Source organism: Macrobrachium rosenbergii, chromosome 55 (assembly GCF_040412425.1).
Source record: "Macrobrachium rosenbergii isolate ZJJX-2024 chromosome 55, ASM4041242v1, whole genome shotgun sequence".
NCBI classification, from domain to species: Eukaryota; Metazoa; Arthropoda; class Malacostraca; order Decapoda; family Palaemonidae; genus Macrobrachium; species Macrobrachium rosenbergii.
This window is the reverse complement of record NC_089795.1, coordinates 49,638,504-49,653,625: the sequence shown is the minus strand read 5'-3', so window position 1 is coordinate 49,653,625 and position 15,122 is coordinate 49,638,504. Positions and strand designations below refer to the sequence as shown.

Here is a 15,122-nt window from a genome sequence, read left to right as displayed (position 1 = left end):
TCATCTTTCGTTATAATATCACGTCAAGTCAGTGTGTCAGTTTCCCGTGGATTGGGAAGAATTTATGCACAAACAATGCTAGCACGGAGGCAAATCACTCATTCATATCATCAGTTTATTTTCGGAATATATTTGTTTGCACTGTATAGTAGCTTTTTCTTTTACTATTAATCAACACTTTAAAGTGTCCAGCACTGGCACTTAGTAGCGCACGCCTCTAAACAAACAAAAGAAGAGGCACAGATTCCGTCATCGAATAACTGCGCACTTTCTAGCTGCAAGGATTCTCCCTGTGTATTGGCACTTGTTTCAAGTATAAACAGACTGTCTTACGAGACTTACGCAGCACTTGATAACACTTTGCGTTGAGTTACGTCTCATTCCATCGCCAAAAGAGACCATCATCAAACGTTATATCCCCATAGCTACAGAGAAGGAGAGTTTGTGTGCTTTCCCGCACCAACTGAATAGCACCAATGACACTTCGCGTTCCGTCTGTCATTCAGACATTTTTGACACTCGTCGTTTTCACCTTCCCTTTTACTTTCCATCCCTCTTGGGGTCTTCTTAAACCTTGGCCATGGGAGGCTCTATGGGCCTCTCCACCTCCGAGATAATCTCGGTGATGATGGAGTCGCCCTTCTTCTTGGAGAATGCCTGAAGGGAGAAGAACCTCTGCTTGTCGCAGGCGTCAACGGTCGTCACGTGTTGGAAGTTGCAAGGGGACGAGATGTCCGTCTTCTTGGGAGCCTTGTACTTCACGGGCTTCTCCTTGGGCTTGTTCTTCTTCTTCCCGGGACCCGAGAGGGAAATGTTAGCCGGGTCCGCCGTCAGGCGCTCGATGTGGCTGTAGAACTCGCAGGCGGCGCGGCCGTCGTTGAAGGAGAGGCCCATGCGACGCCGGTGGTCGGACGACAGGTAGAGGGTGTGGAACTGCGGCTCCTGGGCGCGGTACGACGTCAGGTTGTCCACGACGTCCCTCCAGAGGGCGAAGCCCGTGCCCTTCTCGGCCAGGATGATCTGCATGAGGCGCTTGTCACGGGACTTGGTGTCTCCCTGGTCGAGCAGGAGGAGAGGGACGCCCGTGTACTTCAGCTCCCACGTCCCGTGAGAGGCCCCCGCGCCCCCCTCGCTGTACAGGTTGGCCAGGGTGCGACAGACCCACAGCTGGGTCTTGTGGCCCCGGAAGGACGTCTCGATCCGAGCGACGTCGTCGTCGGTCACGCTCAGGGGGTCGTCCAGGTCGTCTCGGCGGTCCGTCAGCGCCTTCAGGGAGTCGTACTTCTCGTTAATGCGTCGTAGCGCTTCCGCCTGTAGGGAGATTTAGTTGAATTACAGATTCCTAGTAAACATCAATTTTCATAATATCAACACAGATTTTTTTCTCTATGTCACCTGACGTTTTTAACAAGTTAAAACTCAACTGACATTTCAATATTTAATACACACACACACACACACACACACACACACACACATATATATATATATATATATATATATATATATATATATATATATATATATATATATATATATATATATATATATATATGAAATTGTCAGGTTTGATACCCGGTGTTACATTTCCCTGTGGTAAAATTTGAATATCTATCAATAAATTTATGTATCTGTCTATCTATTTACCTATATATCTATGAATCTCTCTCTCTCTCTTTCTGTATGTGTGTGTGCTTGTGTGTGTGTGTGTGTGTGTGTGTGTGTAACTGGAGCCAGTATACCTGTGTGCACTGTCTAAACGCTCTCACTCACACCCTCGTCTGTATCTCACCTCGTGAGCGGCGACAACCTTCCTGATGTCGATGGCCGAGGAATAGATCGGCTCCTTGGGCTCCTTGGGAGGAATATTGTCCACCTCGTCCTCGTCCTCCGCAGCCTGGAAGACGAAGAGGTGGGGCGTGGAGGCGTAGTGTGGCAAGTGTCTCGCCACGCCTACCTCGTTGAGGGTGGAACAACCCCTGACGGCGCCCAGCGTCATGCTGTTTCTGTTGTTGAGGTTGTGGGCGTGAGCGCTGGTCATGCTGCCAGCGCGGATTGGGGCGGCTGGAGCCACTTTGGCGATGGTGTGGGTGCCTTCCTGGTGGTGGTGGTGATGAATGATGTTGTTGTTGTTAGTGTGATTGTTGTTGCTGGTGGTGATGTTGTTGTTGTTGGTGATGTTTTCGCTGCTGCCTTCTGCAGGAGGAGAAGGTCTCACACTGTCCCCACAATGACCTGAACAGTCGGGGCTTCCTTGACACATCCTAAGGACGCAGTTTTTATTAAGAGATGTCACTGAGTCATCCGGATGAGGGTTTGAAGGGAGGTCCTTGTGATGGATTGCTCAAAACATCATCATTCCAGGCTTCTTCTGGTGGGTGGCTGTCTTGTGTCTGCAAACCCAAAAGACCTAGAGAAAGAACCCCTGAAACTCTGAAACCCTAAAACCCAGTAACCCCTTCTTCTCTGGGCTTTTATCAGACACAACCTGCACCCCTGCACAAGCTTCGAATCAACTGGTTCTACAGGCTTCCAGGGGAATGAATATCTTTTCGATCACTCGCTTCCAGCACGGCCAGTAATGTTGTTACCAGATTCCAGATTTCGGCGTCAGCGGCGGATTAATCCTTCCTTTGGTTATAACAAATTCATCCACACCTTTCCACACACAACGGCTACAGGTAAATTGCAAATTCCATAAACTGGATATCACCACTTTTCAAAAAATAATTTTCCTTTGAGAACTCGAAAACCACTTCTTAGCTTTAATTGTTTTTTTTTTAGTAAATCAACACTTCCTCCTTCGCAAGAGATACAGCAACGGCAACAAGATCCAACGCTCTGCGGTTATTGCATCGCTCTCGCTCACTGCATCCTCTCAACTGTCCTCGCCATTGACATGCACCTAGCTATATGAAAGCGAAAAGACCCACACAGCCAGTACAGGTGATGATGTCATGGTCCGCCTCGACCAATCAACTCTCTGCCTTTCTTCCAGCCCAGTGATGTCACCGTTAACGATCCCGCCAATCACAGCGGCGAGGGTGATGTCATGGATTCTTCGAGCCTATGGCGTGGGTTGCAGAGTGACGTCACGGATGCTCTCGGCCAATGGCAGCTCGCTGAAAGAGAGATGATGATGTGAGTCACAGCATAAACATAGCAGGTGAGTAGACGTGAACCCGCATCTCACATTGGCATTAAAAGAGGGCTACTTATCTACCCAGCGCCTTAGATTTAAAAAAAAAAATTGAGAAAAATGGCAAGTCAAAAGGAGGATTGCTTTCTTTAAATTCTCACCTGCCAAAAAAAATAAAAACACCAAAAACTAGTCCAGAGATCGACTTTATATCTCACAGCGTAGGAAAGGAATGTTAGCAATTTGCCTGGGAGGAGAAAATTTATCTCTGGAGAGAAAGGAAGAAACTACAGCAAGGATGAGTCACATTTCTCTCTCTCTCTTTCTCTCTCTCTCAGGTCAATTGAGAAAGCGTAGCGTGAATGAAATTTTGCTTAGCGCTGACACTATCTAATAATTAGAGCGAAAAATGGGTGACTTGTAATTCTGGGAAGCAAGGGAGTTTATATTATATTATATACATATATACACACACACACACACACACACACACACACACACATCAATATTATATATATATATATATATACATAAAGTATATATATATATATATATATATATATATATATATATATATATATATATATATATATATATATATATATTTTTTAATTCCTTTGACATAAGTTATTCCTTAAGTACAGCTATTTCTGTTTCCTGAGTGAATCTGTGGTTAACAATTGTGAGTATAAGTCACGTGTGTGTGTGTAAGTGACAAATCCTCATACATACATACATACATACATACATATATATATATATATATATATATATATATATATATATATATATATATATATATATATATATATATAAACAATACTCTACAATCCCTATATAAACAACAAACACAATACACCTAACACAGGCTTACACTAACGAAGAAACAACGAAAATCAATAATGTATAACGAAGGCTTCACAAAAACAAGAAAGATACGAAAAAATATATAAAATCTGCGACGAAGTTTGAAGGTAAAAGGTTCAGCAGAGGTGATTCTGGCGGGTGACGTCAGTCGCTAAATACGCCGTACGCATCATTTCATTCCAAAACAAGAAAAGGACTGTTCAAGTCAAGTCTCTCTTTGTTTGCTTGCTCTCTTTGAGACCTCTAGACCTGCCTGAAGAGGTGAATGTCACACGGCACTGCACGTAAATGTACCTAGATTTCTCAAGGAGTTTTTATAGTTCCCAAAATGTGCATCTTTTAAAAATGTGTCACAAGACACTATACGTAAATTTACCTAGACTTTCTGGGTGTCCTTCCAGTTCCCAAACAAATGCATCTTTTCTAAAAGGTGTCACAAGACACTGTAAGTAAATGAACCTAGACTTTCAAGGCGTTTTTGTTGTTCCCAAACAAACGCAACTTTTAAAAAATGTCACAAGACACATTACGTAAATATGCATTGACTTTCATGGCATTTTTCTAGTTCCAAACAAACGCATTTTTTAAAAAAGGTTTCACAAGACGCTGTGTGTAAATATACCTAGACTTCTCAAGGCGTTTTTCTAGTTCCAAACAAACGCATTTTTTAAAAAAGGTGGCACAAGACTACGTACATATACCTCGAGTTTCAAGGTATTTTTCTAGTTCCCAAAAAAATGCATGTTTTAAAAAAGGGTGAATTTTTAAAAAAAGGTTTCACAAGACACTGTACATAAATATAACTAGACTTTCAAAGCTTTTTCCAGTTCCCAAACAAACGCATCCCTTAAAAAAGGCGTCACAAGACACTACGTAAATATACCTAGACTTTCAAGGCGTTTTTTTCCAGTTCCCAAAACAAACGCATCGCTTTAAAAGGGCCAAGAAGAACGCAGTTAGACACAAGTTAAATTTTATATCAAATTGCTTTAATACGTCTCTATTTCTACCTAAGCCACAGGTATTAGCCTTATCAAGATATGAGTCAATGTAGGCCTATGAAGTTACAGTCTATTTCTCTATATTAAGCGCAGTTATCGGGCATTTTAAGATAGCAAAGGTTTCAGCTCTTACGAGAAGTATGTACCTCTCTCTCTCTCTCTCTCAATGGTCACTTTACGACAGCAGTCGCTGTATTCATTGACAGAAGTACTAATTCTCTGTCTCTACAAAACTGTCAGCAGACCTTTTATGATAGCAATGACCGCAGTCCTTAAGAAATTTTCTTCCTTCTCTCTCTTCTCTCCATGATGAAGGACTTTTATCACAGTTCATAGAGAGATATAGATAGATATAGATAGAGAGAGAGAGAGAGAGAGAGAGAGAGAGAGTCAAATCTAAGACCATTTCATTAATGGAAAAACAAAAACCGATAGCATTGCCAACTTATATCCAATTGCAATACTCTCTCTCTTTCCGTAAAGATGTGGCATGAGTATACCTTACGTACACACTTACAAAAAAAAAAAGTTCTTAAGTACATTCACGGCGACGCATTCGGATTTAAATTTGGCATCGTAAACATCCTGTTTATCGCAAAAAAAGAGAAACGCCATAGAGACGTCGTCCGATAACATTATCTCATTACCCTCTGAATAAGTTAAATCAGAATTAGAATAGAATACAACAGAACACAGATTTTGGGCCACAGGCCAAACGCTGGGACCTGTGAAGTCATTCAGCGCTGAAACTGAAATTGACAGTAAAAAGGTTTGAAAGGATGGAAAAATAAGGTGGAAGAAAGAGAATATGAACGGAGGTACAGCAAAAGGAATGAAAGGGGTTGCGACGAGGCGACGCTGCCAAGAACCTTAAGTGATGCTTACAGTGCACCGCATGAGGTGCACTGACAGCACTTAAGAGGCGAAATCCTTCAGTGCCTGATAATAATTGTCATACATATAATCATATTTCGTCCAACGGCACTGAAGGATTTCACCGCTTAAGTGACAGAATGTCATACATGCTTTCTTGTGGATTCCTTTCAGTGAATAACATTTTTTGAAGACTACCCGTTTCCCGTAGGAGGATAGTGCTGTCAGTCATGCGGTGCACTGTAAGCATCACTTAAGGTTCTTTGCAGCGTCCCCTCGTCGTAACCTTTCATTCCTTTTACTGTACCTCCGTTCATATTCTATTTCTTCCACCTTATTTTCCGTATATATATATATATATATATATATAGCATATATATATATATATATATATATATATATATATATATATATATCATAAACGGAAGGTGGGAGGGTGGGGGAAGAATTATTATAACGTTTAAAAACCATTAAATGAACTTACAATCTTCGTGACTATATCGCCCAAAACTTCTTTTTATTACAAGGAAAAAGTTAATATTCTGTCTCTCCTTTTAGTAAGGAACAAGTAAAAGGTTTTAACCAAGAGTAAATAAATGGCTTTATCCTTGCCACGGTAACCCACAAGCGACGCGAATTCCAAGCGACCGAACAAACTGGCTTCCGCCGCCTCTAGGGGGCCAAATCTCGCCCACACCGAAAATGAAAGTGAGGTTACGAGGAACCTCCACATGCGTAACTTCTCAGGAAGACCTATCGGCTAGTAGCTGGATCCATTAGATTAGAAGATTAAGATTTTTATTATAAAGGTCATGATTTCGTATTATATAGATTTTATATATATATATATATATATATATATATATATATATATATATATATATATATATATATATATATATATATATATATATATATATATATATATATATATGTGTGTGTGTGTGTGTGTGTATGTATGTATGTATATGCATATATATACATATATATATACATATACATACATACATACATACATACATACATACATACACACACACACACACACATATATATATATATAATACATACATACATACACACACACACACACACACACACATATATATTATATATATATATATATATATATATATATATATATATATATATATATATATCACACATTACCAGTCTTATTTTTCACCTGAGGTAATGTGTGATAAATGAATCACGTGATTATAATCATATATATATATATATATATATATATATATTATATATATATATATATATATATATATATATATTATCTTAATTTTATCTGTAATTTACTGTGTGGTTTTGTGTCACATTTATCGATCTCCTCTGATACATACATACATACAGACAGTATCACACAGTATATATATGTGTGTGTATATACATATATATATATATATATATATATATATATATTATATATATATATATATATATATATATATATATATATATATATATATATATATATATATATATATATATATATATATATAATCATAGTAATAACTAAGCACAGATAATTACTGACAACATTTAGATAAAAAATATTCTTATTTCTATCTGTTATTTACAGTATATGTCTTGGTTCTATTTTTGTTATTTCTTATTAAAAGTATGGCCATACAAGTTACAAAGAAAAAAACATAGCCATAGAATTAGTTTCAAATTATGAAACAACGCTTCTATGTTTCCAGAACGAAGACTGGATAATATTTTAATTTCCGTGACCATTTTTAACCTCGAAATATAGACAAATTCCAAATGTGTCCAGATCTCATCTTTTTCGACTAAACTCTTCACGTGATGGTCACCAGAACAGAGAGCTAGGCTGTCGGGGAAGATGGGAGGGCTTCCAATTTCTGGATAGGACTGACCTAATTGGCACAGCCGCAGGAAACTTTGGTTCCTTACAATGCTCCGCGAATTGAAAACTGTTTGTTGTAATTCAACAGAGCTCCCTATAAGCAGTTGGACGACTAAGGACGACTGCGTTCCGGTTTATCCCTGTGTTTATTGTATGTGACTCAAGGCTGGGTAAGGGAGGGAGGGGGCGGGGGCAATCGGTGGTATTGCGTATTCTACTGGAGTTAATCTTCCTATGGTGATGCCATTTATACTCCTAATGTGATGCTATTCACCCCTAAGAGGTGACTGGATTCATACTCCACAAGTGATAGCGTTCGTACTTCTCTGGTGACAACATTCATCCTTAAGAGATGATAGGAATCATACTCCAGAGGTGACAGTGTTCGTGCGACGCAGGTAATAGTATTCATCCTTAAGAGATACTGGATTCAAACTCCCGAGGTGATCGAATTCATCCTAAATAGGTGACAGGATTCATACTCCACAGGCCCCCAGAGGTGATAGCCATTCATTCTGAAGAGGTGATAGGACTCATAACTCAGAGGTACTCAGAGGTGATAGCATCCATACTCCACAGGTGATATCACACCTTTCCCTTCTCAATAAGACTTATGACTCAAGCTACAAATTCACTTTACTGTTAATAACATTAATTTATAAGATGTTATGACCTAAAGGGTAAGATGAAACATTTATGTACATTTAAAATTCTCATATATTTTACCATTTATATGAAAATTCATTTATATCTCACGGAAGAAGATTGGCAATAACTGACAACGAGAAAATTTCCATGTTACCTTGATACAAACATAGCCACACACAAAGCATGTACCGATTGCGTCACTGGCGAATTTCAACAAAACACAACACGGGAGAAATATACACGAATTCAATACTAAGAAAAATTCTAAATTCACCACGTTGTCTTCATTATTAAATTTAAGACGAACCCATGACGTCAGTATTTATATACCTTGTTTTATCAACAATCGCTTAACGCATTTCATATAAACTTGGCCAGCCCTAGGAGAGCTGTTAATCAGCTCAGTGGTCTGGTTAAACTAAGATATACTTAACTTTTTGAAACTGACAAAACTGCTAAAAGAATGATTCCAGAATCTGCCACCAGAGTAAATTAGCTCACACCAGTAAAGGACAAACGTCGTTACTTATCTTGTAAGGAAATAAATACTAAGACTGCAATAAATCATAGTGGCCTAGGCAAGCGGCAATGAGTTACACTGAGGCAAGACAGCCAACAGATTTGTAGAGGTAGTACTGAGTTGTTGCACGGTGCTTCATCTCATAATGAAAGATAGCACCGTGATGGACACATCTTGAATAGTCCTTCCAACCGGATTAAACGAGTTTCTGTTCCTTGATTCTTTTTCCTTCGTTCTAAAAAACAACAAATGAAAAAAGTCGAGTGTATCTTTTAGAGTAAATAAAGCAGTATTCACACTAAAAGTAAAAAAATATACGACTCAGGTTTGCAGAAATAAACATTTTCTAACAGAGGGCGTTTTATGCTAAGAGAGACGATTGCAGAATTTGAAGAATTGTCCCTAGCATGATATTGAGAGAGAGAGAGAGAGAGAGAGAGAGAGAGAGAGAGAGAGAGAGAGAGAGAGAGAGAGAGAGAGAGAGACTTTACTTTCCAGACAGCAAGGCCTTTCTAGTGAGTAAATATAAGAAAACTGGCCAGCCTTCCTAGAAAATATGGTAACACCTAACATCATGTTACATCAAAGGGGTTAGATAAACCATTTCAGTCGATGAAATAACTCTCAAAGAACAAGTTGTTAATTATTACAATTTATTTAAGCGCGGAAAATCACACAAAACATGAAAATATGATTGAGAAAGGAAAAGACACTTCTAGTAAGAACAGGTAACAAGACTGAATTGGTTAGGATGACCACAAGAGACATGCTTAGGAATCAGAAGAGAGCATATGCATTTAAAATACTCTCAGGTAATACAATGAGTGCAGTTAGCATGACAATAGGCCTGTATGCGCAAGACCAGTACAAAAAAAAATTATAAAAATACTGCAGTTGAATGTAGACATTGCTCAAGGGTTTGTGCTTGTTTTACTAAAATCTCTGACGAAGTGGATGCTTAAAAAAACAAATGTCATTCCCACACATTGTCTGCCATTTCCTTTTTTTTATCATTAATATCATTTTCATGTATAATGAAGATATGACTCAGTTTTGTTTACTTTCTTTGTTTACCTTCATATATTGGTATTCTAATCTACAGATGGTGGTTAGGCTAATAAGTGGCATTTGTTCTTATCGTTGTTACATGGTAAGAGCGAGCATTATAAATGACAGAATAATCAACTATTTTTCATGAATCTCTCTCTCTCTCTCTCTCTGACAACCTAATTCTTTTCTGTACATTTAACTGCAAATCCTTAACCTTTCTAATTCCTCTTTCATCAAATTCTTTCGCCTTCCAAGAATCCATTTTCAGTTTTTGTCAACATATTCCTCTCCTGGAGAAGCAGTCCCAAAGACAAAGCTTAAACCTCTCTCCCTCTCCCTCTCTCTCCTTCCAGACACACACACTCGACCATATTTGGAAGAGATCCATTATAATGGCGACACGGGGGCCATCTTTCCTGATAGTAGCACAAGAGACGAGACGCTATCGAGGTACTCCCAAACGCCATTAATAAAACGTGTTCCTCTTTTGTTTTTTTATTCTCCTGAGATCACGGAGTCATTTACTGACTGGACTGACTGGACTAGACTGACTGATTGGCTGGACTGAGCGACTGGACTGACTGACTGACTGGAATGACAAGCTGACTGAGTGAATTGACTAACTGGGCTGTGGACTGACTGACTGGCTGGACTGACTGACTGGATGAACTGACGGACTGGATTGACTGGACATACTAACTGACTGACTGACTAGAATGACTTACTGGCTGACTGACTAACTACACTGACTGACTGACTGGAATGACTAACTGATTGGACTGACCGAATGGCTGGCTGGAATGACTGCATGACTGACTGACTGGAATGATTACCTGACTGACTGACTGACTGGCTGACTGGACTAACTGTCAGACTGGCTACTTATTCTTTCTCTCTGTCTTTCCAATAATAGAGGGAATAAGAGGAATGCAACATAACTGGAGCCAGTTAATTGGCATATGGACACAAATTCCTCACAGGGCAGTAATCGTCATTTAATCAAAACAAAATTTTCATATTTCTTATTCCTATACTATGATGGAATTTGAGAGAAATGCAGTACAACGGGAGCCAGTTAACTGACATTTGGAGACTAATTCTTATGGGATTGTAATGAGTCACTTAAAGAAACCAAAATACTGTACAGTAGTTAAATGACTTATTCCTGTACTGTGATGGAGTTTTAGAGAAATGAAACATAACTGAAGACAGTTACTTGACACATGAGGACAGTTTCATGGGACTGCAAGGAGTCATTCATTAAAAACAAAATAGTTATATTTCTTATTCCTATACTATGATGGAATTTACGAGAAATGCAATATAACTGGAGCCGGTTACTTGACATTTGCAGACAAATTCTCATGAGACAGTAATCTGTCATTTAACGAAAACAAAATAGTTATATTTCTTATTCCTATACTATGATGGAATTTGAGAGAAATGCAATATAACGGGAGCCAGTTAACTGACATTTGGAAACTAATTCTTATGGGATTGTAATGAGTCACTTAAAGAAACCAAAATACTGTACAGTAGTTAAATGACTTATTCCAGTACTGTGATGGAATTTAAGAGAAATAAAACATAACTGAAGACAGTTACTTGACACACGAGGACAGTTTCATGGGACTGCAAGGAGTCATTCATTAAAAACAAAATGGTTATACTTCTTATTCCTATACTATGATGGAATTTACGAGAAATGCAATATAACTGGAGCCGGTTACTTGACATTTGCAGACAAATTCTCAGGCGACAGTAATCTGTCATTTAACGAAAACGAAATAGTTATACTTCTTATTCCTATACTACGATGGCATTTATGAGAAATGAAATATAAGTGAAGCCAGTTACTTGACATATGGAGACAAATTCTCATGGGGCAGCATGCCATCATTTGATGACAAGAAAATAGTTATACTTCTTTTTCCTATACTATTTTGCATACTATGATGGCGTTTAAGAGGAGTTAAATATAATTGGAGCCAGTTACTTGACATATGCAGACCAATTCTCACAGGGTAGTAATGCGTCATTTGATGAAAGCAAAACAGTCATATATCTTATTTCCATACCATGGCGACTGACTGCTTACGAGTTTTTTGAAATGAGGTGAACGTAAACTACTGAGAAAAATAAGACTCTAAGACAAAAATTCGTAAGACTAAGTATTTTAGTAAATTTAAAAACTAGGGAATATCAATAAAAACGTAAGAAACATAAGTGTTATCTGAAAGCGGATCATTTAATAAATAAACAAGGAAGGTCAGGAATAACACAGATATCACAGGAAATATTTGAAAGCAGGGAATTCGGTAAAAATAATCTTTATATAAAAGTAATTTAAATATTAAAAGAAATTTTTTTATCTCAAGGTGATCGCAGTCAAGAAATTAACGCTGATTAGCATTATATTTAAAAAAAATTCAATACATAAAAACCAGTTCTAAACAGAATTAAAAACATGCCCCCAATAGCAGTGTCATTTAACTAACAGATCCCCTTTCAGCCCACTAAATAAGGGAAAGCACAACTCGACACTATGACTTCATTATTATTATTATTATTATTATTATTATTATTATTATTATTATTATTATTATTATTATTCAAAAGATGAATCCTGTTCATATGGAACAAGCCCACAGCGACCACTGACTTGAAATTAAAGTCTTCAAAGAATATGGTATTCATGAGAAGAATCACCAGAAGGTAAAGGGAAATAAAGACAGAAGGGATCACTTATCAAAAAAATAATTAATAAATTAACAAATTAATAATAATAATAATAATAATAATAATTATTATTATTATTATTATTATTATTATTATTATTATTATTATTATCTAGGATAAAAGAATGGTCCTTAACGCATTCTTTTGAGAGAGAGAGAGAGAGAGAGAGAGAGAGAGAGTCTGGCACTCTTGAGGCCGTGCATCATTCATGCTTGACCTCCCCTCCTCCAGAAGGTCAAATAGGGCACTTGTGATCTATGAAGACTCTTTAAGCCCATCTCTCGCCATTCTATGTGCCCCAGCAAGCCTTAATTAATTTTTTTTGTTACTTTTGGTTTTTCAATCATCTAAAATATAATATAAACAAGAGTAATACGTAGGATTCTAAAACTTCTTTATTAAACTGCTTAAATTTTTTTCTATTTATTTATTAATTTGTTAATTAATTTGTTCTTTTTTAATATAGTGATCTCTTCTTTCTGTAATTCATATTACCTTCTGTTACTTCTTTCTAATGAACACCATATTCTTTGGAGGCTGGAATTTCAAGTCAACGGTCCCTGCGGGCTTGTTCTATAAGAATAGGGTTCATCTTCTAAATTAAAATAAGAGCGTATTCAAAATATCTATGTACAAAACTTAGTTTTGTACGCATATATCTGTAATGCACTAGAAGTTTTATAACACGTATTTCATTGTGGATCTTCCCTCACATTTCTGAAAAGTAATACATAGTACTTTTACATTTCAAGAATATTATACAATATAGGTTAAAAATGCAAATGATGCCATAATAAAAAATGAATAGATAGATAAAGAAACATGAAAAATCAGGCTTTGACTGGAAGGCCTACATTTCAATTAATTAAATATTCGTGAACAGGTAAATAATGTGCATTTAAAGTACCAAAAAACAGACACTAAAGTTCACAATTTTTTGACAGAAAGACAAAATCCGACAAATATGATTTCATAATGACATCATACAATTACTACAGGTATCACATTATGACGTAAAGGTTTTATACAGCACGCGTTTCCCAGACAGGAAGATTTACGTCATTCCTCAAGAAAATCGTAACGATGTCTCTTCGGAACTACCCATGAAGAGGAATTGCAGGAATAATAAGTGGAAACTCAACATTTTGAAATAGGCAGTTACCTATTCCGCAATGTCCTTGTACAAAAAAAAAAAAAAATGTTTTGAAGAAAAATTCTCGACTGTTGCTACAGTTAAATGCAGGTTTATGAAAACGTGTTTTCAACGCAGTAGCTACAATACTGTTGTAAAGTAACTTATAAAAACCATGAAAATAATAGAAATAATAGAGATTTAAAACTACTTTCTCTATACACACACACGCACACTTGCTTTTTCTGTTCTTTCAACACTGGATGACTCTATATTATAAACAACAATGGTTGCTGAATCTTGCTGAATCTATGTATGTATATATATATGGATTTCTCCTGTGTAGTATACAATAATCTTAACTATACAATGTAGTGTATGTTTTAACGATCCGAGAACTGACTATGTACGTATGTATGATCCATTAGCTGTTAGTAAAACCTGTATAGACTATATATGTATCTCCGTATATCTAGAACAGTGTATGTGTAATATATATGACATATATATGTATATATACATACATACATATATGCTTGAGTTTAGTTTGAACTCATTCAATTCATATTAACATATATACATACATACATAAAAGGCTGACTATACACGTAATCAAATTCAGTTCTACATGCTTTAATACAATAATCCTTAACTATACAATGAATGGCGTTCCCAGTGAAGGTATCTTCCTTCTCCGGGCGATGAGTAATGATTTTAACGATCCGAGAACTTTCATGACTAAGTGCTAAGCAAAAAAAAAAAAAAAAAAAGAAGAACCTACTGCTAATATAAGATCCATTAGTTAAAAGCTAGTAAACCTGTGGTCTGCTTTTTTTTTGTTTGAGGGAGGGGTAAGAGTCAAAGGTAGACTTACGACACCAAGGAAAGTATATTGGCATGAGGGGCCTGTGCCATTCCGGTATAGTCTAGAATATTTATTTTTCTTTTTTTAGTGAATATTTTCATTCCTTCCATTCGCCTTTTCCCTAAATTCTCTGGAGATTTTTATGGGATGAGGGTGCTTGTCCCATACCCTTCTCCATACTGGCTGAGACCCAAACCAGTCGACTAACTGCCAATGGGTTATTATAACGATATTGTTTGTCAATAATAGATCAGTTTAACTAGACTAGGTGGGATGGGCTCTCTCTACATTTATATACTCTCTCTCTCTCTCTCTCTCTCTCTCAGTCTCTTGCTATAAAAAACATATATACACTATAACATCTTTCTAAAGGTGATGGACCAAGGCGGGTGTGTGTGTG

The 15,122-nt window shown here is 37.2% G+C and overlaps 1 protein-coding gene across 3 annotated transcripts in view; it reads right to left on the bottom strand.

Annotated features, from left to right (window-relative positions):
* The window catches only part of MESR3 (misexpression suppressor of ras 3), a 242,532-nt gene continuing 227,410 nt past the window's right edge, over positions 1 to 15,122 (bottom strand). For all 3 annotated transcript variants that reach the window (XM_067098455.1, XM_067098456.1, XM_067098458.1), the window contains 2 exons: positions 1,793 to 3,122; positions 1 to 1,311 (listed from right to left, as the gene is read on the bottom strand). In XM_067098455.1, coding sequence (XP_066954556.1) covers positions 568 to 1,311; positions 1,793 to 2,263 — 1,215 coding nt within the window. In that variant the 5' untranslated portion in view covers positions 2,264 to 3,122 and the 3' untranslated portion in view covers positions 1 to 567. The remainder of the gene's footprint in view (positions 1,312 to 1,792; positions 3,123 to 15,122) is intronic.